We start from the raw sequence: 25,553 nt of genomic DNA on the forward strand, positions 1-25,553 counted from the left end.
AAATGGTCAAAATTAGGGTTTGAGTTACATGGGAACCAATGGGAGTTGAGCTCCCATAAGGTAAGTTAGCTAAACTGATGGATAAATCCACTCAAGACCTAATTAAACAGGTCTCTTTAAATTTGACTCCCAATATGGAATTATAAACATCTTAATTGACTTAACATTATTTTTAGTAAAATTACAATTTTATGTATCACAATCCATTACAATCTGACAATCTAATAATAGTAAGTGCAGTAAAATGAAAAATACAGAGGAATGTGAAGCAGGAGCAGAGAAAGATGAGCAGCAGGATACACACACACACACACACACACACACGCGCGCGCACACACAAACCCCTGCGGCAGAAGTGTTGTGAAGAGATGATCTTCCATCCTCACCTCGCAACAGATCTGTCAAGATGTTCAGACCCATGATTTAACCTCCCCACTTCACACTGTTACATCCTACCAACACATACACACTCTCTGCAGTCTGTACTACAATGGCTAGCTGCTTTCAAGCAATCGGGAGGAATGTCACACAAAACCTGCACAGTATTAGAAATAATCCAGTAATAAGGGCACACATAGGGAGCACTAATACTGGATCAAAGCAACATTTAACTTAAGGCACTTAAGGTGGATGAAAGTACTGTGTGTGCACAAACCGCATTAAAACAGTACACAGAACATCTCTTAATAACACTTAATATTGACGAAGTGCCTGTATTTTAATTGTCCCTTGCTTATCTCAAGGTTGTAGGGGACACAGGTCTAAGGGTCTGTGTGTGTTTTATGTTACAAGTGAATACTGCAGGGACAATAGACATGACAGGGAGTGCAGGGTGGAGTGTGGAGGTGACACAATGTCAGAAAGATTAACAAGAATTGAGGGGCAAAGTGACACCTGAGAGACCTGTGGTGAGTGCAAGCTGTGATACTGTACTCCACTGCACAGCAGACAGGGTGGGAAGCAAGACAATAAGCAGGAGTACACAGACATACATTTACAAATACACACACACACAACTGTCATTGCACTGTGAACTGCAAGGTTGTAATGTAAATGAATAAAGGAGTAAGCCAGATATTTTTTTCAACATTTCTTTTACTGATCTTTACACTTGTCACAGAACATCACATAAAATCAGAGCTGACTTGCTCTTTTGTCGTTTTTAAGTACAGACAATGCAGTTATGCTTTGTCATTTTTTTTTCCCATCCTTAAAAAAGTACCACTGGTAATTACTGGGTTTTTATTATTTAGGGTTTAGACAAAGTAAAGTAAAATAGGCTGGTACTCATTTGTACTTGTACCTATCTAGTTGAAGATGTGTCACCAATGCCAGTCTTATTTTGGACATAAGAGAAAAAGAAAAAGATGGGACAAGTGGCAACAAACCAACTGAGACCATCCAATTCTCACCTTTGAGTACGTCACTATGATTAAGAAAAACAAAACAAAACACGACTGACTGATAGAATATTTCCTTTTTTTTTAAACTTCAGTGTAGGTTTGGGACCCTAATCTTCAGAGGTGCCGAATGAGACACAGCAACAAACTAGAAACCACTGATCATGCCATCATGACAAAAATAACAACTTGTTATGTAGTGTATCTGTCATTAATTGGTTTCTTTTTAGTGAAGTAGAAAACTTAGGAGTGTCAGCTCCTTCAAGGTTTTTAAAAAAAAATGACATATAGTATCCTCACCAATATATACCTAAATAGTAGGGCTGTCACGATTTCAATTTTAAATGAGTGTTTCAGAGATCCTGTATGGATTTCTTTGAGAAGAGGGTTTCCTCGAGGAGGAAAAAATGAACTGAACTAAGGTGATATCATAGCCAAAGATCCTTTATTGGTTTTTGTTGGGAGGAGGGTTTTGAGAAACCAAATTTTTGTTGAACTGTAAATGACAGCTGCCAGGGCAGAAAAGTCAAAGTCGAACAATAGCATAGCTGTCAGTACTAAAAAGAAATAATGGAATAATTGGAATGGTGACACCCCTTCTATACAGGCTGACGCTGTTCAACCAACATGAATTCACTCTATCATGCTTGATTCTATGTGCTTGGCAGGAACTTCAGGTGACACACACACACACACAGGTGTGGATCATTGGAGGCAGGTCATATTAGGATAGTTAGAGGTGTATAATGTAGTTTTTGGTGAAGAAATTTTTATCACTTAAAAAATGTAAAAATGTAATTGACTTTTTGATGCCAAAACAAACTAAACAAACAAACAAACAAACTTTTCATGACTAAATAAATTCAATATACAAACTGACCTTAAAGGATGACACCCTGCCACCTTTCTAGCTTCAAACAGTCTTCTGGGGACCTTATTTTCCTCTGAAGACAGCTTGTTTATTAAGTTTTGGAAAAAAATAATATTTCAGAGTTTGTATTATTACCTCATTAATATTGTAAATATTAAAGAGTTTGAATCACTTCTCCAAACCTACATAGTGCCTCTTTAAAGGAATAGATTGACATTTTGGGATATGTACCTTTTCGCTTTCTCCTTGAGAGTCAGATGAGAATATATCACTGTCATGTCTGTGCAGTATATATGAAGCTATGAAGCCAGCAGGTTTGCTTTAGCTTGGCATTAAGACTGGAAACAGGCGGGAACAGCTAGCTTGGCTCTGTCCAAAGGTAAAAAATCTGTCCACCAACACCTCTCAAACTCAATATTTGACAAATTAATATGTATTATATGTATGATTAAGTGTAAAAATGACACATTGTGGTTTTACTATTACTTGGCTGGGCGCAGAAACTTCCTGACTGCTGAGCAACTAGTAATGACACCAGTAAGATAGAGACACAGATATAAACGTGTTAATTAGCTTTACAGGTGCTGGTAAGGAGATTTTTGATTAGCTTTGTTGTAGATCTTCTAATGCTCAGCAAGAAAGTATGCATTTATTAAAATGTCAGACTATTCCTTTAACTTCCAAATAGAGCTGACTGAAAAAACTGGAGCTTTTTGTCTTTACACACACAAAAACACATAATGAAATTTTATCAGTCTTTCCTGTCCTCTTGTTGTTGCTACACATGTAGATCGGTGAGGACGCCGGGGTATTAGAAGTGTGATTCAATGATGATTTTTATAAAGCAACAGATCCAGTTTTTTCTTCTTTTAGATCCAGATATGTTTTCTTCAAACTTCAATGGACAGACCAACTGAACCCCACTAAGCCTTTTTTGGGTAAATTCTAACTAAATGTAAATGGGGCTCTGAACACACTAAAGGCTTTAACTGTCCTTGAAATCAGCTTTAAGTTTGGCCATTGTCAAGACTGGTAGTGCTTAGAAAACATGCATTTTGAAGTAAAAACAAACAAAACACATTTTGAGTGTGGAAGTGAACTTTGAAATTTCATCGACATTTGAAAGAATCCCTGCATTTAACCACATGCCCTTGTCCTGTTTTAGTCAAACACAGTCACTTGGAATGCAAGATATCTACTTAGCAACAAGAACAATTACATGAACACACAATATACAGGTATCTATAAAAACACTAAGGCACTTGAAGATGTGATTTAACATTTCCAATGTTTATGATTGTTGTCATTTAAAATAATCTGAAGAATACACATCGTGCCGCCGCTGCAGCACAGTCGCTTGCCATTGCCTGAGACAGCGTTGAAATCAAATAGGCACGCACAATTATGTGCAACCCATGTTTTTAATAAAACAGAAAAGCTGAAAATAAAGTTTTTTAAATGCTACATCCTATCTTGCAAACACACACACACAGAAGCACACACCCCCAAATCCACAACCCTTTACTTCATAGGTTTGTTTAGGGTCTTGAAACGAGACCGTTGCACCAATATGAAGCCCCACTTGAGACCTTAAGTTTTGTGCTGTGGGACTTGAGAATGGTCTTGGAGACAGTGCAATAGCAAGCTTCACTTCACCTTTGGGATTTAAGATCCCATCATATGTGAACTTAACCTTTATAAACGTGTTTCCAGTGCCACCAGTGGCCAAAAACTGTCTTATTTTTATTTTTTTTCATCTGACACAAGCAATAGAGTTGAAAGGAGTTCAAGTTAAATAAAACTGATTAAAATACAGCTGACTTGGCATTACTACAGAGTAGGTAGCTCACACCTTCATCTGCTATGAGGAGAAATAATCCTCAACTGATGACAGCTGTGGTCATCATTACATTTTTATTCTAACACACTTAGAATGTAGTTTTTATTGTCTATGAGCTCTGCGGTGCCAAAAGCTGATTTTGTGGAGCTCCCTTTCTGTGGCTGTTGAGTCCCACTGACAAGGTCTCTCAACCTGCTCCTCCTCTTCCTCCTCTTCCTCCTCCTCCTCCTCCTCTTCCTCCCCATGCTCTCCCTCCTCCTCCTCTTCTTCTCCTACCCTGTCTGTCATGCAGCTGTCCTCTGCTGTCCTTGTATGTGCATGACCCAGCAAGGTCCTAGTCCTACTTTTCTGGCTTGACTTGTTCTCAACAACATCAAGGGACGGCCCAGCTTGTCTTCTTTCATTGTCTTCTTCCTCCTCCTCTTCCTCTTCCCTCTCTTCTTCTTCTTCTTCTTCATTTTCCTCCTCCTCTTCAGCATCCTCATCCTCGTCATCATGCTCCTCTATGGCCACTGCCAGCCCTAACTTACTGTGGCTAGCTAGCTGAAAAAAGGAGGAGGAGTGAGGTGTGGACGGGCAGGTGGAGAGTGCTGCGTCGTACATGGAGAACGGGAGGTGGAGGTAGTGTCCTGCAGCAGCTGCCGCTGCATAGATGCAGCAGCATGTCTGGGCACAGTCAGGCCGCAGATCCCCCTGTCCTCCACGGACCATTCGGAAGCGCTTACGGAAGGGTGGGCCAGCCTGGGGCGTTATGCAGATCCGGGTGGGGACTGTTCCGTGGAGCGCCTGGTGAGCAGGGTTAGTGCTGGGTGGTGGGACACAGGGGCCGGTGGTGAATGCTGGGTTGGGTGGGAAGCACCAGTCAGTGCTCTGGAGCAGGATCTCAGCTCGAAGGCGCCGAAGGAGGTTGTTAACAAGGACAGAGCGCCTGAGGAAGGCCTCAGGGTCGTCTATGAATCGCATCTTCTCCAGGGAGAGGCGCAGCACATGGGCACGCTCCTCCAAAACTGGTGCCACCTGAAGGACATTATCCTTTTAGATCTATATAAGCTCGTCATTTTTTTTAGCATGATATTTGTGTGAGAGTGTAGAGTTTTCAACTTTTTTTCTAAGATATTAAAGGTGCAGTATGTAAGAATTTTAGTTCAAAACATTCAAACATGAACTCAAATTATCAACAGAATATCAAGAAAAAACAGCTTTGATGTTTTGTCAAAGATGTGAATGTATAGTGCTGTCGCAATATCTACTGAAGTTAGCATGAAAAAACTACTAGTCATGGATGTATAAACAGAATACTGTTTACACAGTTAATAATGCAGTTAAAAGATACTCTGGGGTTGTGCTGTCCAATATTTGTTGGGAGAATGAATTCAACAGGTGGCCAGTTCTCAAGTACTTCACCTGTACAGCACATCAAGCCCAGCTACTGTTATCATGTTTCAGCTTTAACATTACCCACCCACCAACTCCAACCCTTTATTTCAAAACTCCTGATTGAGACCAATTTAAGATTTTGGATAACAGTTCCTTACAATGCTTTAGCCATTCGGAATAACTAAAATAACAATGCACTGTATTTACTGACTGCCATTTTATTTGAGTCTCAGAGTTCTGGGTGTATTATTTATCCCCTATGTAGTGTCCTCAAAAATTCCGACAATGGAACAAACGAGTAGAGTCCAATGTTTGTTAACAACATGACAATGCAATCTGTTAGTGATGACACAAAATTATGGCGATTCAGAAAAAAGTCTGAAATCTCCAGCTTACTATAAAGTAAACTATTGGGAATATTAATTGAATAACCAATTTGGACAGTGATATTCTTCTTTCAAATTATGTCATCGTGACAAATGATGTTCTGCACTCATTTTAATTAAAGAGTGAATTGAATGCTGTCTTGATACACTGTGTGATCTGAATGTGAGAATTTGGAGTGTGTTAATACTTACAGTCTGGCAGTATGTCCTGAAACTGAAGCGAGGCTCATCGTCATCATCAACAAACTTCCTCTTGAAGTATGCGATCCGTGATACTGAGACATGATCAGGAAGTCGCCTGCAGGGGGGTTCTAGGGGTACAGGAAAGAAAAACACCATAAACCAACTACGCTGGTGGACTAAACAATGTTACAACATCTTTGACATAACAGCAATGAACACCATTGTATGATTTCATAACTTACACATACTATTATAGTTAGAATCCTGTATGAGGTAATTTGGAGCCTCACTGCAGTGTATTTTGTCATTTGATGATATTTCATATATATGAGTCATTTCCTGACGATGTTGATGAACAACACCATTCGTCAAGTATTTTTGCCAATAATTCAATTTTACGCTCAGAGTTAAAAATAAAAAAGCTTTTGCAAATATAGGACAATGACGTATGACTATCATATGGAATCTGTGAGTCATGCGTCATGCAGTTTGAAAAGCTGTAGAGATATGGAGCCTGATGAAGGCCAAAACATTTGTTCATTTGGAAAAAAAAACATTGGATTGAAAATATAAAATTTGTAACCGAAAGTTCAAGTTTTGATCGAATTTTTATTGAATTATAAAAAAGTATAAAACATTTTCAAAATAAAAGTGTAGTGTAATTTTGATTTAATTCTGATATTCCTTTCAATAAATTATTTATTTTTAATTTTCAATGATATATATTTCATACTTGAGGTCTTATTTTTTTCAGTTGCAGATTTTATGTTTTCAGATTCAGATCTCATTTTTTACGCATTCAAGTTTCAGACTTTTGGCCCTGATCTGGTGTGGGTGGCGTGGCATCAACTGAGAGGGGCGTTGGATTGTGAGTGACAGCATAATAAAGAAGGCTCAGGGCCTTCCCCAATTACTTTGCCTTCAGGAAATGTGGATACTTTGTTTAATACGAATAAACTCTTTCTATACACTGTATTCACCTGATTAGCAGTAAATTAAGTGATGCTCAGGACAAAGTTACATTAAACAAGCTGTTTCAGACCACTCTTGGCAATTATCAATAATAAGAGCAGTAAAATATGCCAGATTGTGAAGTAGAACAGCCATGCTTTAAAAAAAGATGTTTCCCATTTACACATAAGACTGTACAATTACATTTTGGCCTTGATCTGGCTCCATATAGAGACACCAGCAGTGTCTTCCAAAATGTGAATCATGGACTTAAGTGTATATGATGGTAAAAGTTGCTAATATCCAGGCTTATGCTACCCAAACTATCATCTATGCAATTGCTATCCATACTAATAATATCAATACTGTTGCTATCCGTACAAATATCAATGCTATTGCTATCCATGCTAATGATGTTGATCTTGCAATCCGGTTGCCATCGAAACGAACAACATCCGACTATTAACCATGCCTTACCTTGTTTGATAAAGAATGTTACATGTTAAAAAAAGGAAGTAATAATGTCTGGAGTGGGGCCCTCAACATCTATGCAACTTGGATGGTAGAAAATGTGTATAATTATATTTTTTCAATTGTAATCATTGCTTACTCTACTTTGATACTAAAGGCATTTAATGCATTGTAAGGACATATTGTATGTGAAAAGTAACTAAAAGTGCTGTGAGACAACATTAATACCGAACTGAGTCTTCAACTGGACTTCCTTGAGTTTCAAGCAAGACCATTTGCCTACGTGACTTGCTTGAGTTTCTTGAACTTAGAATTCTGATGCATTGATTGAAAAAAAGACATTTTACTTAACAACAATATTTAAGTTTCAGTCCAACCAGATTTAGCTTGAGTTGAACCTTATCCTTAAAAGTATTTTAATGGCAGCAGGCCATGGGAAAGAACATGTTTATTGGGTAACTCATTTTAAAATGAAATGTCCTACTGGAAAATGTGTTGGTCCTTCAAACAATTAAAGTAAAACTTTATGAAAGCAAGCGCACATACTGCTAAAGGGCTACCATGGTCATTAGTTTAATTGCTCTTCATCATTAATATCTGTATGCTTATCTGCACTCAAGTGACAAATAGTGATAGATGGTTTGGGCAGAGGCAACTTATTGCCAGGGCTCAAAAACTAAAAACTTGAACGAGCATCTGTGCTCGGTGTCAGTACCTGGTGTAAATTGCTCTTCAGAGCTGCATGGTGGAGCAGGGTTTGAAAGGCAGGTCTTAGTGCAGCGCTCCGATTCCCATATGGGCTGGTACGTGGAGAGCGGAGGGTCTCCTTCTGGGTCCAGGAAAGGATTCATGGACAAAACTAGGGTCATCTCTCTCTCTGATTCCAATCTGGGAAAAAAAAAACAGGAAATAAGTTTGCAAAGGAAATAACAAAGCTAGTTTAACCCCTAATAAGTTGTGAATCCACATAAAAGTATTCCATCATAATAAAAGGCAACTTTCAAAACTGTGGATAGATGTAAAATAATTGTAATATATGTTATCTTGAAAGCAGTTTACAAACTATTTATGAATATTAACACACGTCATCTGACAAGTATTCTGCATATGCTTCTTAATGATGTGGTAAATGTTAACAAGATGTTTATCTATGATACTGGCAAATACGTGTGTGCGGAGGAGTAACCAGCTTCTGTGCAAGCTGCATGACAAATCTGAACGACAATAATGGTGAGCACTTAGAAATTGGCAGATGGCTGGCGACTCTGTGATATGCGTGGTGCTGAAACAAGTGGGACACAGATGGAGAGATGACACCCACTCACACCATGAATTCCCTATTGATTAGTCGGAAGGAGAGTTAGCGAGTTGTTTGACACCAATTTGTTCGGTAAGATGGATCCCGTGCAACAAATCGCTTTGGGAAGCTTTGTCAACAGCTTGGTAATCTAGGAGGCAAAGGAGATGTGCACGGTGCCAGTGGGTCCTGTACATAAGGCAACCGATTTGAAAAAAAAAGTATCAAACAGGCAAAACATGTATTTCTTTTTAACTGATGTTGATGATTTTTGTCTGTTTCTGAATAATACAAACAATAACATGAACCCGTCTCCCTAGGTTCCCTAGTCTCTCTAGGTTGCATCACTATGAAAGTGATGCAAATAAAGAGAATCATGAGGCCGGCACATTGCTTGGCAGTGAGTAGCACTCGCCCTCCAACTGAGCTTTTTTCAATCTAAAAACAGAGCCCTACTGTGAAGACAGTGAGGGGCCTGAGAGCCTGTCTCTGAACCAGAGAGGAGAAACTGTATCGTCCTTTTGATCACAGTGAATGGCTATCATTTGGTTCGCTGTTGATTCTCCCCTTCGTGCAGAATGCAAAGCCAGCTGTTTCAGACCTCTTCGTCGCTACCTGTCCTCCTCAAAGCTCCTCCTGCCCCTCCTCTTCCAGCCCACGTGAACAGATACAATGGCCTGCAACCCATCTTGACAGACCAAACAGAGGCGACACCATCTCAGCCTCACCCCTGTTGGGTAGCTGATTAAAATGTCCGCTTCAATAAGCTCCCTGCTTTGCTTGGATGAACAGTTTTATTTCTGTGTGCTGCTTTTCTAGTGTTTGCTTTTAATGGACTAATCAGACACACCTAAAGCCAGTGGAACATCACCTCAGGCACTGCTACTCCCACCAAACACATCTCGGCAGCCCCAGGGAATAATGGATTACATAGAAGTGCATTACATTTTATGTTTTTAAGGGTACAATGGATATGCTTTAACATCAACAGTCGACTACAACAGTTCAGTACAAAGCCTACATCACTGCAAATGCTGCACCAATCCAATTTTATGCTCCATCTTATCCTCACTCATGAACAAGATCCCCCCTGTGAATTGCCACTTTATCGTGGTGGAGGGGTTTGCATGTCCTTGTGACTATTGGAGCTGTGCTGTTGGGTGCAATAGCCAGTGGGTTTTCCTCAGACAAACTGCCAAGGGGACGGATTAAGAGAGGCTTAACTCTTTCCTGTTCTGAAGTTGTTTAGGGTAAGTGGGGGCAGGTCTTATAGGGCAGGTCATTGCAGATGCATGCAGGTCTTTGGAGGGCTTAAAATTTAACAAGACAGATATGTTAGTGGCTCTGCGAGGCCCAGCTGTGCTTTGACCTAATTGCTAACATCAGCATGCTAACATGCTCATAATGACAATGCCAACATGCTGTTGTTAAGCAGGTAGTGTTTTCCATGGTCACAATCTTAGTTAGCTTGTTAAGATGCTCATATTTTGGTAATTAAACAAGTAAAGCTGAGGCTCATGGGAATGTCAAAAGGCTAGATGAAAAGTCATAGAATCAAAGTTAATTCAGTTCATCCTAAAGGGGGCATGAATGAATACATGAATGAATGTGTCTACCAAATGTCATGGCAAGCCATCCAGTGGTTGTTTTGTGACATTTTAAAAATACAGACGTCAACGTCATGGTGGTGCCTGAAGTCAGGGGATCACCAAAGTCTGTAGGATTTATCTAAATATATAATTAATATTGACCATCGAGGATTACACAAAATTACTTAGCAATCCCCCCAGTAGTTGAAATACTTTAGTCTCGTCCATCCGATCTACTTCACACTTCACAAAGGAAGTGCTGTGTCAATTTGGTGCAATTTTGACACATGACACTTTTAATATTAATACACTTTGAATAAACAGAAAACACTGCTCTGTGCAACGATGGGGCCGTGGCTAAGTGGTTCTGCAGACCTAAGCTGGGCTCACACGTGATCCCTCTTAAATGATCTCATGTGGAAGCAAATATAAACAAACGTTGTTGTGGTGCAACAACTAGCTTTAGTAACATGTTGCAGAAGGTTAAACAAGTCTGCATGAGTCAGGAGACATTGTCAGCACAGGTTTTCTATTCTTCAGCTACTGTAGAACTGAAGGTGAGATTTTAAGTTTCTGTCAACAATAGTATGATTGCTAACGTTGGCCTTAAGGGCTACAATGTTTACCGTTGTTTGGCAGCACTGTCAGCTGCTCTGGGATGCCTCTATCTAAATAAAGTTATATATCTATAAAGTGCTGGGTGGGGAAATTAAATTATTTTCTGCTTCTGAAGGGGGGGAATGCCAGAAAATGTTTGAGAACCATTGCGATAGACCAGAAGTGTGATCCACAGAGCCACACCGCTTACTTACCTTTTATTTTTAACGATGAGAGTTTGCTATTTTAGTTTTTCATTATCTGTATAATCTGTAAAAATGTATGATACATTTCATCATAGATTACATTTTTAAATGTTACATTTGATTTAGTCTTGTAATTTTGGAATAATTTTTGGCCAAATTTCTGATGATGAAATGAACACAGTGAATTGACAGTGTTTACAGGTTATGGGAAGCTGGTGAGGGATCATGTTCTTACGGCTGCAATAGCGACCACTAGTGGTGATTGGCCTGTGACTTCACTGTCTACGCCTGCCTCAGGCCAACACAGTGTATCAACAGAGAAAAGGATTGTAGCACAAATTTGTGGAGTGTAAAAAGACAAGTTACTGTACATGTTATTTCCACAATTCTGTCTTTAATGCATATGGACATAATGGAGGGAAAACCCAGCTGACAGACAATAGGTTTTCTTCTTTGGAGCCTGCGGCTCAGCTGTTCCACTTTTAGTCACAATACATCACATTACATGATAGATTATTCACATTTTGTAACGTGTTGTCAGAGTCAAACCACGCCTGTGTCAGCTGCACTCCACTGCAGAAGCCTCCCCCGCCAAGGACCACCAACTAGGGCCAATTATGTCACTGTTATTGAGTGCTAGTGCCATGGTTAATTAGCAGCTTTGGCCCTTCTCATTTCCCCCCTGAGCTGCTTTTTTACCCTTAGCTATTTTCCTCTTCATCACCTCCCATCGCTACAGTTGTTGATATGTTTGCTTGGGCACAAAGAAACAAGCATGCCATCACTCCCTCTGCCCTCTGCAAGCACCTCCATCTCAACATCCCCCCTCCCTCACTATTTTATTGTCTCTTTCATCCCCCAGTCTCAATCTCTCACAGCGGTCACAGTTGACAGCTCTCTGAAGGGGGTGAAGTAAAAAACAGAAAAACAATGAGAATACCGACCAAGCAGCTTCCCTACATGTACAGCAATACTTCTTGTTCTTCAAAGAAAGGGTGGAGGGGGAGGACGAGGGGGAGACAATGTGAACAAGTGTGTGTGTGTGTCTGTGAAAAAGGAAGAGGGAGAAATAAAAACAAGGAACGAGGAGAGAAAAATCTCCTGGGGGGATATCATACCCCTCTTTTTCCCTCTCTCTGTTCCTGTCTGCATCTCGCAGGAATGTGAGAGTGATTGATAGCGAGTGCAGGGTGTGTGTGCGTGTGTGATTGTGTTTAACAGTGTGTGTATTTGAGGAAGAAAAAGAAACCTGTGAGTGTGCACAAGTGTATGCGTTTACATGCGAGTGTATGTGTGAGACACTGCTTCACCTCTGTTCAGTCTCCTCAGGCTTCATCCCTCTTATCTTCCCTCTCTCACAGCTTCCCTACCTGTCTGTCTCTATCTCGCTGTCTTTTTCATTACACCCTTTGATGATGAGAAGTTAATTGCAGTGCCGGGGCACGAGACAAAGCGTGGGAGGGAGACAGAGAGTGATGGAGAATGGGGAAAGGTGGAGGGGGGAGATAGAGGGAGGGCTGAGGGATGGATGGATGGAATGAGTCAGGGAAGGAAAGATAAGTGCCTTAGGAGCCTTGTCATGAGTGGAGACAGATCGCCCGCAGGGATGATTTCTGCTGCTGTGATTGACTCCCTCCCTCCAGTGCTGCGATAGACAGGCGCACACACTCAGACATGCACAGCTTGTAGCGTCCTGAAATATTTTGGAAGGAAAGTCAACTAAGGCCGTGACATTCAACCGAGGTGCTTGACTTCTACATTTTCACAGCTATACTGTAGGTGTTTTACCTCCCTCAAACAAGGATATTTCTAACATTCACAGACTGTCTTTAGCGACTTTGAAGATTTTAGTTGTAGGGTTAGGCCTAGATAAAATTCTGCTGTTGTTTAAGTGATAACATCTGCATAAAATTAAATGCTTCCTCCTTTTTAGAGTAAATCTAAAGAAACAGGTGTGCAGCAGTTAGGGTTTCCATTATCCGGTAATTGAATTTTTGTTTTTACTGGGGAAATCTGTCTGACATACTTGATTCTCTCCGTTATTAATGTCTAACTCCCTTGTATTCATACCAAACATAATGCAAATTTTTCTCACAATCTTTAATCTTGGGATTAAAACGTGTCGGAGGTGCCAGTGTCGTTGTAATGTAATGTAATTAGTCTCTCTTCAACCTTGTTTACTCTGGTGAGTACTGAGTTCAGTCAGAGGCTGACACTGACACAAACACGCGTGGCTGTCGTTGCTGGCTAGCTCACGGCTGATGTACAGAAAGTATTCTGGCTATTTGTGGTGATTTAACATGAGTAAGGCGATGTGAAAAATTTGGTTCGCTTTGCAATTTGAATTGTATAAACGGTGAAGCCATTCTAGAGAGAGAAAGCTGACCGTTAAATCTGAATCCCAGGTCATTAAATACTGACGCTTTGTGTTAGCGATGCATGGCAGTCTCCGTGAACTGTTCAATCGTTCAATAAATGCAGATAATATTTCAACAGAATTCCTCCAATTTGTCCAATAGATTGAAATCTTTCAGACCTCCCTGGATGAATCCTCTGGGAGAGATGGTGAAAGACAAAGTACAGGAACAAGCTCTGAGGGGTTTTCATGAACTCCCTTTTAGTTTTGTTAACTAAATTGACTGTCTCAGATGGCTAAATCCTTTATTATGCACACAGTCTGTTAGCATACCATAAAGTGCATTCTTAAAACCCATTTTATAAGATTACTGTTTTAACAAGTCAGCTGGAAATGTAGGGATGGGCACAGGACATTTCAAAATTGAGAAAAAAATATTACAATTTAGGTAATGGCTTGTGACTGCAATTAAATAGAGCCCAAAATGCATTTTCAACCATTTTGTGAAGCTAACATTGGCGTAGTTTGCTAGCCATAGCTGATAAGATCTGCCAGTGACAATTCCCATTTTAGAAAAATCTAGGCCACTACCTTGAAATGCATTCTTTTGTCTACTTCTCTGTAAGGAACGAAATAGTCAAATAATAATAAGAATTTTGTTGATAAATCTGCCATTTCATGTCTATTTATAATTAGTATGGAGTGTAACTAGCCTTACTTTTGCTGTAAAAATGTAACCCAATGCATACAGGATTGTTGAGGCCAATACTGATATCAAACAAACAATCCAAGGCAGGTTTTCACGATGAAAGCAGTGCTGTCTCCGGTGTCAGGGATTAATGTTATTGGGTTGAGTAAAATATGCCACCAGTGTCAAAAATCAAACAGCCTGACAGTTAAGAGTGAAACAACAAACGGGAGCGTTTGGATTATCTGCTCGTTATCTTCAATCCGTCAGTTGTTGCTTTTTAGGGATGTTCACAAGTTCTACCTACTTGCCCTTGCCTTATGTTTAATAAAAAGCATTCAAAGTGACACTGATATTCAAACCAAGACTGGGGGAAGGCTTCATTTGTTCAATGATTCTGGCAGAGTATGAAACATGCCTCTAATAAGCTTTGTGTTCCCTCTTTTTTCTCTGCAGCCTCAAAAATGCTAATCGATCCAGCATGTGTTTTTGAGTGCATGCTGTCTCTGTGTGTGTATGTGTGCATGTGTTTACTCCCTGTTCTTTTGGCCAGGTTTTTACTTAGTGTTTCCGAGCCCTAGGGGAACAAATAGCAGTGAAAAGAGTTCATGTCTGTGGTTTTCACATCAAAATAAATCCCAGATCGCCTGAGAGGGTCTTCACAGCACACACAAGCATGCAATGTGTCATGATTTAACAACTGAGAGGAATCACACAGATTAATTGTGGAACAGGGAATTCTGCCGAGGACATGAGCGTGATGGTTAAGATTTTGTTCTGCCATATTCCATTACTGCAAATGAGACGAGTACACACCCAGTGTATCGAGGACATGAATCAAATAACAACTACAAATGTGCATACATGCACTGAATGTGCACACACTGAATGCCAACCCATTCCTTTCCACTTTGCTCATTTTTCCAAACAGGGACAATGTAACAGTCTTCTGTCTGATTTACAAAACATTTACATTGGATATTCCAAGATGGCTACTGATTGTGTGTAAAGGAAGTGGTTGGACACTTGACAGCTGTACTGTATGGCAAATTTGATGATTAATAGTAGTAAGTTAATCAATTGGATAAAGCTGATCGAAAGAAAATTAATTGCCAAGTATTTTGATAATTGGTTAATAATCTAATTAATTTTGCAAGCAAAAATTTCAAACAATTGTAGGTCCAGGCTTCTTTAATTTGCTGCTTTTCTATTATTGTCACTCTGTCATTTATGACATAGTCTTTGGGTTTTGGAGTGCTGGTTGGACAAAAGAAGCAATTTGAAGACGTCATTTTGAGCTCTGGGAAATTGTGATGAGCAGCTTTCACCATTTTTGGCGATTTAAAAACTAGTGTTTTTCCGATACTAGAATTTCAAATTTGGATAAAATATCTTGAAAAATACAGGTATTTGATACCATGCTCGATAACACATTGAAAAGTATGTCGGCATGTTTTTGTTGGGATAATCTTGACTTTGAGTGACTTTATAAAGCTCAATCACACGCAGTTCTTTGATTTCCTGATTTATTTTGAAAGAACAGGGAGGTAGTTGTGATAAAAAAGGATTTTCACAAAAAAAAACAGTGTCCTGTCAGTGATTCAATAAAATGTTTGTTTCCTAACAAATTAGAAGGTAAAGTGGTTCCATGTGTTTCAGTGTCATTTTAAGAGTTTTTTTCTTTTTCAAGATAATCTGGAGTTGCATGAAATGTGCATCCACTTTGACTTCCAAGTACAACTTTAGTGCAAGCTGAACCATGTGCCAATGCCATGCTAGGCCTTACAGCTCATTTCACTGGTGATAGTTGGCAGAGAAGTCAGCTGAAATGTTTTCCATATGTACAGCACACTGGGGAGGGCGTCAGCAGTAACCATGTGCACATGAACAAAGGGAGAAAAACCCTTTTTAGAAGTCACTCTTGACAATGTCGGCTCTGGTCAGTGTCAGCCCTTGTGTATGTCAGTACTTATCCCTGTACAGATTCAGGCAGGTGTGTGTGTGTGTGTGTGTACAGTGACAGTTTGTGTGGTGGACCAAATCTAAGCAACACATCTCCACAGTGAGAGGATAAGTGGGCGTAGCCCTGAAAGAGCTGCCTGTGGTTGCCTCGACAGGAGCTTCAACAGCAAGCTTTCCTCTCAGCTCGGTAATCTCACGGCAGGCACTTTGAGTCTCACTGGAAGAGAAAAACTTGAGTACTGGCACTGCCTTCTGTGCTCCCCTGCATTTCTTTTTTTTTTTTGGTTTGATGCCTGCTGCCTATGCTCACACACAGACTGAATGGTGATGTGATTTGAAGGGACAAGGACAGGGCCAATGAAATCCATCACATGTAGAGTACCTGGTGTATCTTAAAGTGCTACCTGGTCACCTGCAACACTTTGACGCTGAGTCGTTTAAATCCTCCTCTCATAATAAAATATGACACAAAAATGGTAAGCTTTAACTTGCAATTATTATCAATTAATCTATCAAAATAGTTGCTGTTAATTAATTAGTTAATTAAATTTTCTCTCAACTGACTAACCAATTAATTGTAAAATTTTCATTGCATACATATTATGGCCACATTCTTAAATAACCAACTATAAGGATTCTTATCAAAAATGTTTGTTCATAGTATGTGTTAAATTAAAAAATGAATCCAGGCCAATAGATTGGTACTGTTTTAATTTATTAAGAAGTCCTAAATATCTGTATCAGCCTTTATAATTCAGCATCAATTGGGCCCTGATCTAAAGAGTGGAACTCTGAGCTAGCAGTGATTTTGCTGTTCATTGACTGTCCTGTTCAAGCTACAAATCCCTGAGCTTTCTTTGAGTGGTTTTTCACACGCTGAGTAAGGTTGGGAGATGTCTGCCAAATTGGCATATGACAACGTCTACAGTGAAACATCATGATGGATGATGACATGGTTGTTTATGAATTTGAGGCAGCGTGTCCCCTCAGTGTTGTCGTAAGGCAGCAGTTGTTTGTTAGCTCGCCACTGTAGCTGCCGCTGTTTCCCACCGCTGCTCTGACATGAATCTCCAACTGTCTCTCCATGCAGAGGAAACTATCCTGTTACCACCGACATACATCCCTGTGCCAAGTTTAAAAGCGTCCTCGTCTCTGCACCACATGTTCATAACCTGGCTTTGTTCAGCCTCATATGCATAAAACAACGTTGGCCGAGGCTAAGCTAAGGAAACTGTGTGTAAAAACGGCACGACTGAGAGAAACAGCGGCCTGCAGGAAAAGAAATACTGCTGCCACAAATTTAACCGAGTGTCTTGGGTTCTCCTAACTAAGCTGGTTTAATGAGAAAATAATAAACGGGACATGGAGACGTAATGTTAGTGCACTGAGCAGCAACATGCTTCTTTTCATTTCCTCTCCCCACATATCACAAACATCAACTCTTGCCCTATGGCAACTCCGAGGGGACACGTCACTTGATTGTGCTCTCTGGTGGGTAGCCTTTTGGCGTGGCATTTGTGGATACTGCTCTCGGTTTTCATTCAAATAATCTGTTTTTTGGTTATATATTGATATACTTTTGGTTAATGATATAGTTTGGAGTTTTCACTAAAAAATATGCATGCTTTGCTTTACATTCCATATTTTACACCAAAACACATTGTGTATCCTTAAAGCCAACAACTTTCTGCACTCTGCTGCCTTCCGGTCTTAATCCACACTAAGAGATGGGCACTAATACATTACAATACAGTATTTTACTATAACAGATTACAGATATTTGTTTATCAAATATATCCAAACTGGATTTTCTTGCCAATTTGTTTAAAAGCTGCAGGCAGGAGCTCTGCGATTAAAGTCACGATTTTTGTTATTTAGTTAGTCACTCAGGTAACTTGGTGTTAACTTATATGCTTGAACCCAGCTACTGGAATAGCTGTATGTTATGAACATGGTTCAGAAGACTCATCAAGGTAGTACCAAAAAAACCCTCCTCATATTACTTTATTACATCTCATATTATCCTAAGCATGCTAATCTGGACATATCCATATTTGTATTAGGTGAAAACTGCAGGTAAACACCAATCAGAAAGCAGGCTAATATATGACAAATAAAATGGATGATGAAATGCCATAAAATGTCGATTATCATTCTGTAACTGGAATTCTAAGCCAAGAAGGCCACTTCTTCTCAAAAAAAAGAAGCTCCATCCCATCAATATGCCTGCTGGCGTGTGGGTGGAGAGTGTGCAAGTGCTGGCATAAGAGGGTGAAGCACACAGCAAGAGAGAACAGATAGAGAATAGATAATAGGTGTCATGACATCAAGTTCGACTTCAGAGAATCGACAACGAAGAACTGTACGCAATGAATCAAAATTGAGACACTCAAATAGCAAGCAATTCACCCCCTGCTAGTAGAGTGGACCACAGTCACTCAGCAACACTAAGAAAAGCCACGCTGGGCAAATTTGACGGAAAAGCCAGATGCTTTGCAGTGGAATGTTCAAAAGATAAATCAATGAAGACCACAACAAAATGTACGCTTCCCACAAAGACCCTGGTGCACTGAAAATTTCTTTAATGTCAATGACAGGATCAATGAAGTGGCTCTCCTACTTTACATATTTATGTGTCACATTAAACCCTTACACACACTAGGAACTTGTGTAGGATTAGAGATGCTAAAAAGCTTGTACAGTTGTTGTTCTGCAAGCCCTAAGTATGACTTGTAAATCCTCAGAGCCTGGCTACCATCGCTTCTTCAGTGTCAGAAGAGAGGGACTAGACCAACAACAAGTCTGGGGCTGGTTCAGTAAATGCCACACTTGTTTCCTTGAACACATGTTCATGTTACATCCAGTTATAATAATATAAAAGACAAATATGTAGACTAGATATGTAGACTAGATTAAGAGCCGTGCTGGGTGTTAGCTTGAATTATTTTTCATGATTTTTTCTGTGTTCTACGTCTGCTAATACATATATTTCTTTGAGCGAGAGTGTCAGAAGCATTAGGGATCATCGCATTTGGTTATTTACAAGCTCTGAATGGAAGTGGATGTGTCAGTCCCAAAGAGTTACTGGTGATGAAACAGTGACGTATACACTGGCAGTTTCATAACATCCTGCGATCTGATGCCAAAAATATAATGTAATGCAGCCTGCAAAATTATTTGTTGAATTTAATTATTGTTTTTTTAGTTGGACCAATTGCACCAACTTCACCTTCATATGCAATTGAAATAGAAATTCCATTAAAAAAAAAATTTTAAAAACGCGAATTGACTTTTATTTCGACGTAGACTAATCATAGGAAATTCAAAGACAGTTCGCACAGCTGTCGTTCATCAAAATGTCTGTAGACTTGTTTTGATAAACAAAAGCAAGAGCAGAGCAAAAGACCAGTCATTTTAACCATTTTTAGACAGCGGATCAGTTTTAAATATGTCAGGGAGCAGTTTTATACAGTCGGTGGGAGTAATGACCAAGAAGGAGCTGTCAGATGAAGAGCTGCAGGTGACAGGCTGCACACCTCCGACTTCTCAATTAGGTAATCCTTTTCCCTCATTAATGTTATCACGTTACCCGTTATCACTGAATTTAAATCTGACATATTGCCAAATAGGCGCCTTTTCTATTCGATTTGACAGCAAATCTTTGGCCATTGCCTTGTCAATCAGCTCTCCTAACTTTCTCCACGCTAAAAGTGAAATGTGACTCCTTCTCTCATGCTGGCCCCACTGTTGCAAAGGAATAGACGGCTCCAACAGGTTGCAATTGCAGCATCCATCATCAAACTATTGATTTTTTCAAAAAGTGGTGGGCAAGTAATGTAATTGGCATAACACCTGGATCTTGCACTAGGCTTGCTGCAAAGTCGGTGTTCCAGGTGTTATGCCAATTACACTTCGCAGCAAGCCTAGTGCAAGATTTAAATAAGTAATTATAAGGAAATAGTTAAAACCTGTATTTCATTTGTTAGTTCAATGCAAGGTTTCATTAAGTTATTTAAGAGTAGAAAAAAAGATCTTCACTAATTGTTAAAAACTAAAAATGTACACAAACTGCTGTTTGCTATGGAAGCCCTAAAGGGCCATGCATTCATACATTTTATTTCCTCCGTTTTCCCGTGATAGAGAGTTAATTTCATTTGTTTTTTCGTTTCATTTGAGTTATTATTATAGATAACGAACAACAACTAGAATTGCACTAAGTACAGCACATACCTCCGCCAATGACCAACATTCCCCTTTACCCGCATCAAATTGTACTCATGCTTAATATGCCAGATATTTTTCATTAAGATCCATGGATCAATTCCTAAGAAATTAATGAAAATGTCGAAAAACATCCCAACTCACAAAGTTAAAACATTCCAAGATCCGTCCATTTATCTGGACCTTGACCAAAAGTTGATGGGATCTATCCTCCACAAAGGTTTCATGGAAATACATTCAGTAGTTTTTGTGTAATCCTGATTGAACAAACGGACACGGGTGAAAACATAACCCTCTTGATGGATGTCATAAATAATTTATTCCACCAAGTAACTCTACATATGGAGATATCTAAATTAAAGTTTCTCCAGACCTTTTAATGATACCCTGATTTGGGCCGAAAAACACTCCTCTGTCCTTCCACTCACACTGTGCCATGTTGCTGTTTTCTTTCCCTTTTCTTTTTTTTGTTAGTTGCATCTTAGATTGTGTTTGTGCCAGCTTGCAGCCTGTCAGGACTCATCAGAGCAGCTTGCTGTTGGTGGAGGGGCCGTCTTGGCCGCGGTGGCGTGACTAAGCTGGGTTCAGGGCCCTCTGGGTTTCATCCCTGCGCTCTTCTTGCTGAGTGGTGACACATGTGTTGTGACAGGGCCGCTGTACAGCGCTGCATTATGAACTATCTGGGGACGGCTTGTTGTGGCTGTGAGGGTTAACGGGCCAGGGGTCTGTGGGTACGTCAGTGCCACACTCCCAGGGGTGGATGCAGCACATTAAAGACAGACAAGGGCATCGGAATATGTTTATCAAGAGAAAACGCTCACATTACAGTATGATGTCAATCCCTTTTACACTCTTGGACAGATGTTGGATGGATTTTCCAGCTATGGTTTTCACAGTATAAAAGGCTATTTTTAAGAGAAAGGCATCTGAAATCACAAAATATATCGCCATTTATGATTTTGTTGCATCAGTTGTCTAAATAAATTAATGCTCTAAAGCAGGTCTGAATTCATAACAGACGCATAAAGTAAGGAATCTGGTTTTTAGTAGCTACAGGTTTTTTGGATCGCAGGTTGTAAATGCATTTTTCCAGCAAGGGTGAAGTCATGAGGTCTCAGCTATAAATAAGCGACACGTCACAGCTTCCTCTATTTTTGCACAAATGTGTGTTCTCCGCTCCTTTTGAGTTGTCCACCTTAGCTGTGTGTCTTTCTGGAGCACAAAGGCGTATTCATGATGGGGAAACGGTGCCTGAGGGGAAAAAAGGAGTCTGGGGCTACACCCTGCCGTCCTCACACACACAAACACACATTAAGCAGCTCAACTTGTCTTGGCTGAGACCTTCTGCACAAAACAGAGTGGAGAAAGAGCGGGACAAAGGGAATCATCGCCAACGACATTACATGTCTGCGCTTAGCGGTGTTCTCAACTTTCCTTTATCCTGTCGCACAATTATTATCTATTACACCTGCCTTTTTGGGCAAATTACAACTTTCCTTTATCCTGTCACATTTATTATCTATTGGGCAAATTACAAACCCTTATAGGTTTGTGTATGAACAACACATTTGAAGTGCTCTTAAATTTATGCTTGGCAACATGTCTGCTGAGAGGCAGCTTTTAAAAATGTATTGTCTCTCCTTCAGCGCACACTACAGGTCCGCTAAGAGCCATGTTTGGAAATGCTGCTCCAGATGTGAGACTCTGCGCCCCGCTGAGGGAGATGAATGGCTAGGGGGGCTGCAGGCTACCTACAGGTTCACATCGTTAATGAGCAGAGGAGTCTGCTGAGAGCGAGATATGATTGATAGCGCCGTGACAGAACTGGAAGAGGGGGAATCACAGCAAGGAATTTTTGATAAAGACAGAGGGGTGAGGGGCTTTGGCAGGCAGCAAAGAGAAAGAATCTGGCATCGGACTCGCTCGAGCTAGATGCCAGGAGCCCGTCTACCATGCTGCAAAGCCACAGTGCTTCCTCTTGTTACAGCCCCACTTCTCTGGTCTGTTAGTTTAATCTGCAGCTGGATGTTTGTCCCTGTTGCGTGCCTCACCATATTCCACATAATACTTTTCCCTCCAAGGGAAACAAATAGCAAAGGTGGAATTTCTGACAAGTGTTTCCGGATGTTGTTGGCAGCAAGTGGACATGAAGTGCATCCAACCCTATTACCAACCCACTGTGCTTGGAGCCTTCCTTTCACCAGAACGACGGATAGATTAGGAGACAGAAGGGCGAAAGTGTATATTTATTGCCTCCACTCCATTTGACTCGCTATGTTTTCATATCTTTTAATCCCCTCTGGGGTGTTAATGGTCCTTTCGGAGCGACGAGATGCCTGTGACACTAAGTCAGAGACGGCACAGAAATGACATCAAGGAGAGAATTACAACAGAAGCGCAGAATTCAGCTAAATCGTCTCAACCCCCTTCCTTTCAGATGGCAGCAGTAATACAGGCAACCGCCACTTCAGGATTTGCAGCCAAGAGCAGTCCCCACAAAATAATGAAGTGAGGCTGGATGGATGCCAGGAGGGCGACTGGTTATGTCAGCCTGCATAATGTGCTAGACCAGGGTCTCTGTAATGTCATACTAGTGAGCTATTGACTGCCCCGATTCTCATTTACCCTGCAGTATCAGATCTAATCACTCTACTACATGTTTATCCAACATCAGCTCAGTGAACGCTAAGCAGGCTACATTACCCACTTTGCCTTTGACTTTATAAACAGTTGCATTTCTAACATTAACTTCGGCTAATAATAAGTTAGTGTTCACCTCTTAACCTTGGAGGTGGAATGGAAATCTTAATGCGTGGGAGTCCACACTTAAAATGTAGTTTGAGTCCAAATGCAGTACGGCTGTGTTAATTAGTACAACATGGACACAAAGAAACACATAATGAGAGCGAATAACTTAGTGGCAAAAATGATAAGACTCACTTTTCATGACTAAAACGACTGAATATGATGTTAGCAGCTCACCTGTCTTGAATTGTGTTGACCTCGTCCCCGGCTCCACACTTGCTTTGTGGTAACGACAGAAATCCAAGGTGCGTTGATGACAAATGAAACAGTCCTACTGCATAAACACTAACGTAGCGGTGTCCTCAGCTGGCAGCGCGTTGTTCTAATTTTAGCCCCGCTAGCACGCGAAGCACACTATCGGTTTAAATACCACTTATGTAATTACCAGTTAATTAGCTGCTTGTCTAAATACTAATCATTAAGCGCGCGCGTTTCGCTCACTATACCCGCGCGAAAGCATCCCCGCGCGCTTTCTGCTCAGTGGCAAACGTGGACGGCTGTTTTTTTTATCTTTTCCTTGAATGAAACAAGAAGGTGAGCTCGGCTTCGGCTCGGTCCTCTGGTAGTCCATTCAGCGCGGTCTCCCGTGCAGCAGTGTCCCGGGCGGCTCGCGTCTCGGCTGGGGTCGCTGGGTTGACAGTTCACATGAATGTGTGGCGGAGAGAAAACAACACCAGCGACGCAGCTCCATCCCCTCCAGTCAACTACTGCTGAGGAGTTCAGGTGCAACTCGGAAATGTCTGTACTCGTTTGATTCTCAAGATTGGAAGTGAACAGTCAGTTACTTGTGGCAGGTGTATGACTAATGCTGCCTTTGTTTAGAGCTGAAACTGACTTGTTTTCATTTTATAGGGAAAATAAAGGCAGGAAATCAATCGATCAAGATGACACCTTCAAATTGCTTGCTTTTTCCAGTCAACAACAATCTATTGATCATTCAGAGTAGATCAAAATTAAAGGATAACACCACCAGTTTTACAGATGTAAGTGTGTTTACAGAGGAAGCTGCATGTAATCTGATGAATTGCCTCTCAGTGGCTAAATTGCATTGTGGGCTATGTAGGCACCAGTTATGAAAAGCGGTCCACTGCTGTAGCTTTGCACTCCTATAACACTGTTGGACTTATTATAGACAGTTTAATAGCAAATGATATAGCCTTTATATTACAATTTCCTTATTTTCAAAACATGGTGCCTACATTACCCAAAATGCAACTTAGCTATTTATCAGATTACATGCAGCTTCCTCTGGAGCCACAAAAGGATTAATAGTAAATTTTTCATATATGCATTAATACTCCCCAAGACCTGTAAACACACTTTAATGTGTACAATGTGCCAGATTTTTTTGAGAGGTAATCAATTAAACGATTTTTTGTTTGGTCTGTAAAGCATCAGACTTGTTTTTGTTTTGTCTGACCACCAGTCCTATACCCAACAATATTATATTTACTGTAATATTGTAAGATTATCCTGTTTGAGAACTCTTTTTCAATCAACTGATTATTCAAAAAGTTTCTGCTGGTTTTTTCCGTGGGTAAACTAAATAATAGAGCAATTGACCAATCGTTTCCTTAAGTTAATATTAAAAAAATAATTTATTTCTTGAATAATTGTATGCCCACTTACTATTACTCATCAACTAACCCTTAATCATTCATTTTGTTCATTTTCCTAAGTGTTAGCACCTACATTGATACCATTTTGTTTGGGGATGGTGCTCTAAATTTGTAATTGTCATATTTCCGACAGCTCATGAATGCAATCTAACACTTTTTTTTTTTTCTTTTAGAGGTTTGTGTGTTGGAGATCGGTTCTGCAGGGATGTGACCGACAAAGAGCGAGGGGAGGGAGCAAGCCCATCTCATCTGTCATGCATTTCCCCTTTGGTTCAGCAGCAGCCACTGAATCTTATTTTCCAGCATTTCTCCCGCTGACCGCTTTATTCTGTGTTCAGCTGTGGAATGTGCTGGAGAACACAGTTAATTGTAAAAAAAACCCTCATATCTCTGATCTTGTTTTCGCTCCCTGTACTTATTTTTTTTATTTTTGTTTTTTTTACAATAGCTAAAACGACCAAAGAAGGTTCAGGTTTGTGTCAAGATCACACAAAGTAGGGTCAGTTGAGTCAGCTAAAAGGAAAACACTGCTTCTAAGAGCTCCCTAACATGCTACCTACATGTGAACAAACACCATTGTCATTGTTTCCCCAGTATCCCACGTTTTTAAAAGCCATTTGTTGGCCTTGAATGTTTCTTTACTTTTAGCAATTGAGTGGACTTTTTTTTACCCACTGGGCAAACATGGTTTGTTTTCTAATGAGCAACCTCGAGTCAACCACTCCCCATAAGAG

The 25,553-nt window shown here is 40.3% G+C and overlaps 1 protein-coding gene across 1 annotated transcript; it reads right to left on the reverse strand.

Moving 5' to 3' along the window:
* Positions 1-1,083: 1,083 nt before the first annotated feature.
* Positions 1,084-23,900, reverse strand: sertad4 (SERTA domain containing 4). The gene is made up of 4 exons (XM_084382187.1): positions 23,378-23,900; positions 8,195-8,367; positions 6,067-6,185; positions 1,084-5,128 (listed from the first exon to the last, which is right to left on the reverse strand). Exons 2-4 carry the CDS (start codon positions 8,346-8,348, stop codon positions 4,214-4,216), a joined length of 1,188 nt encoding a protein of 395 aa, XP_084238313.1. The 5' UTR covers positions 8,349-8,367; positions 23,378-23,900; the 3' UTR covers positions 1,084-4,213.
* Positions 23,901-25,553: the final 1,653 nt, after the last annotated feature.

Source organism: Pagrus pagrus (genome assembly GCF_965226575.1).
Source record: "Pagrus pagrus genome assembly, chromosome: 18".
NCBI classification, from domain to species: domain Eukaryota; kingdom Metazoa; phylum Chordata; class Actinopteri; order Spariformes; family Sparidae; genus Pagrus; species Pagrus pagrus.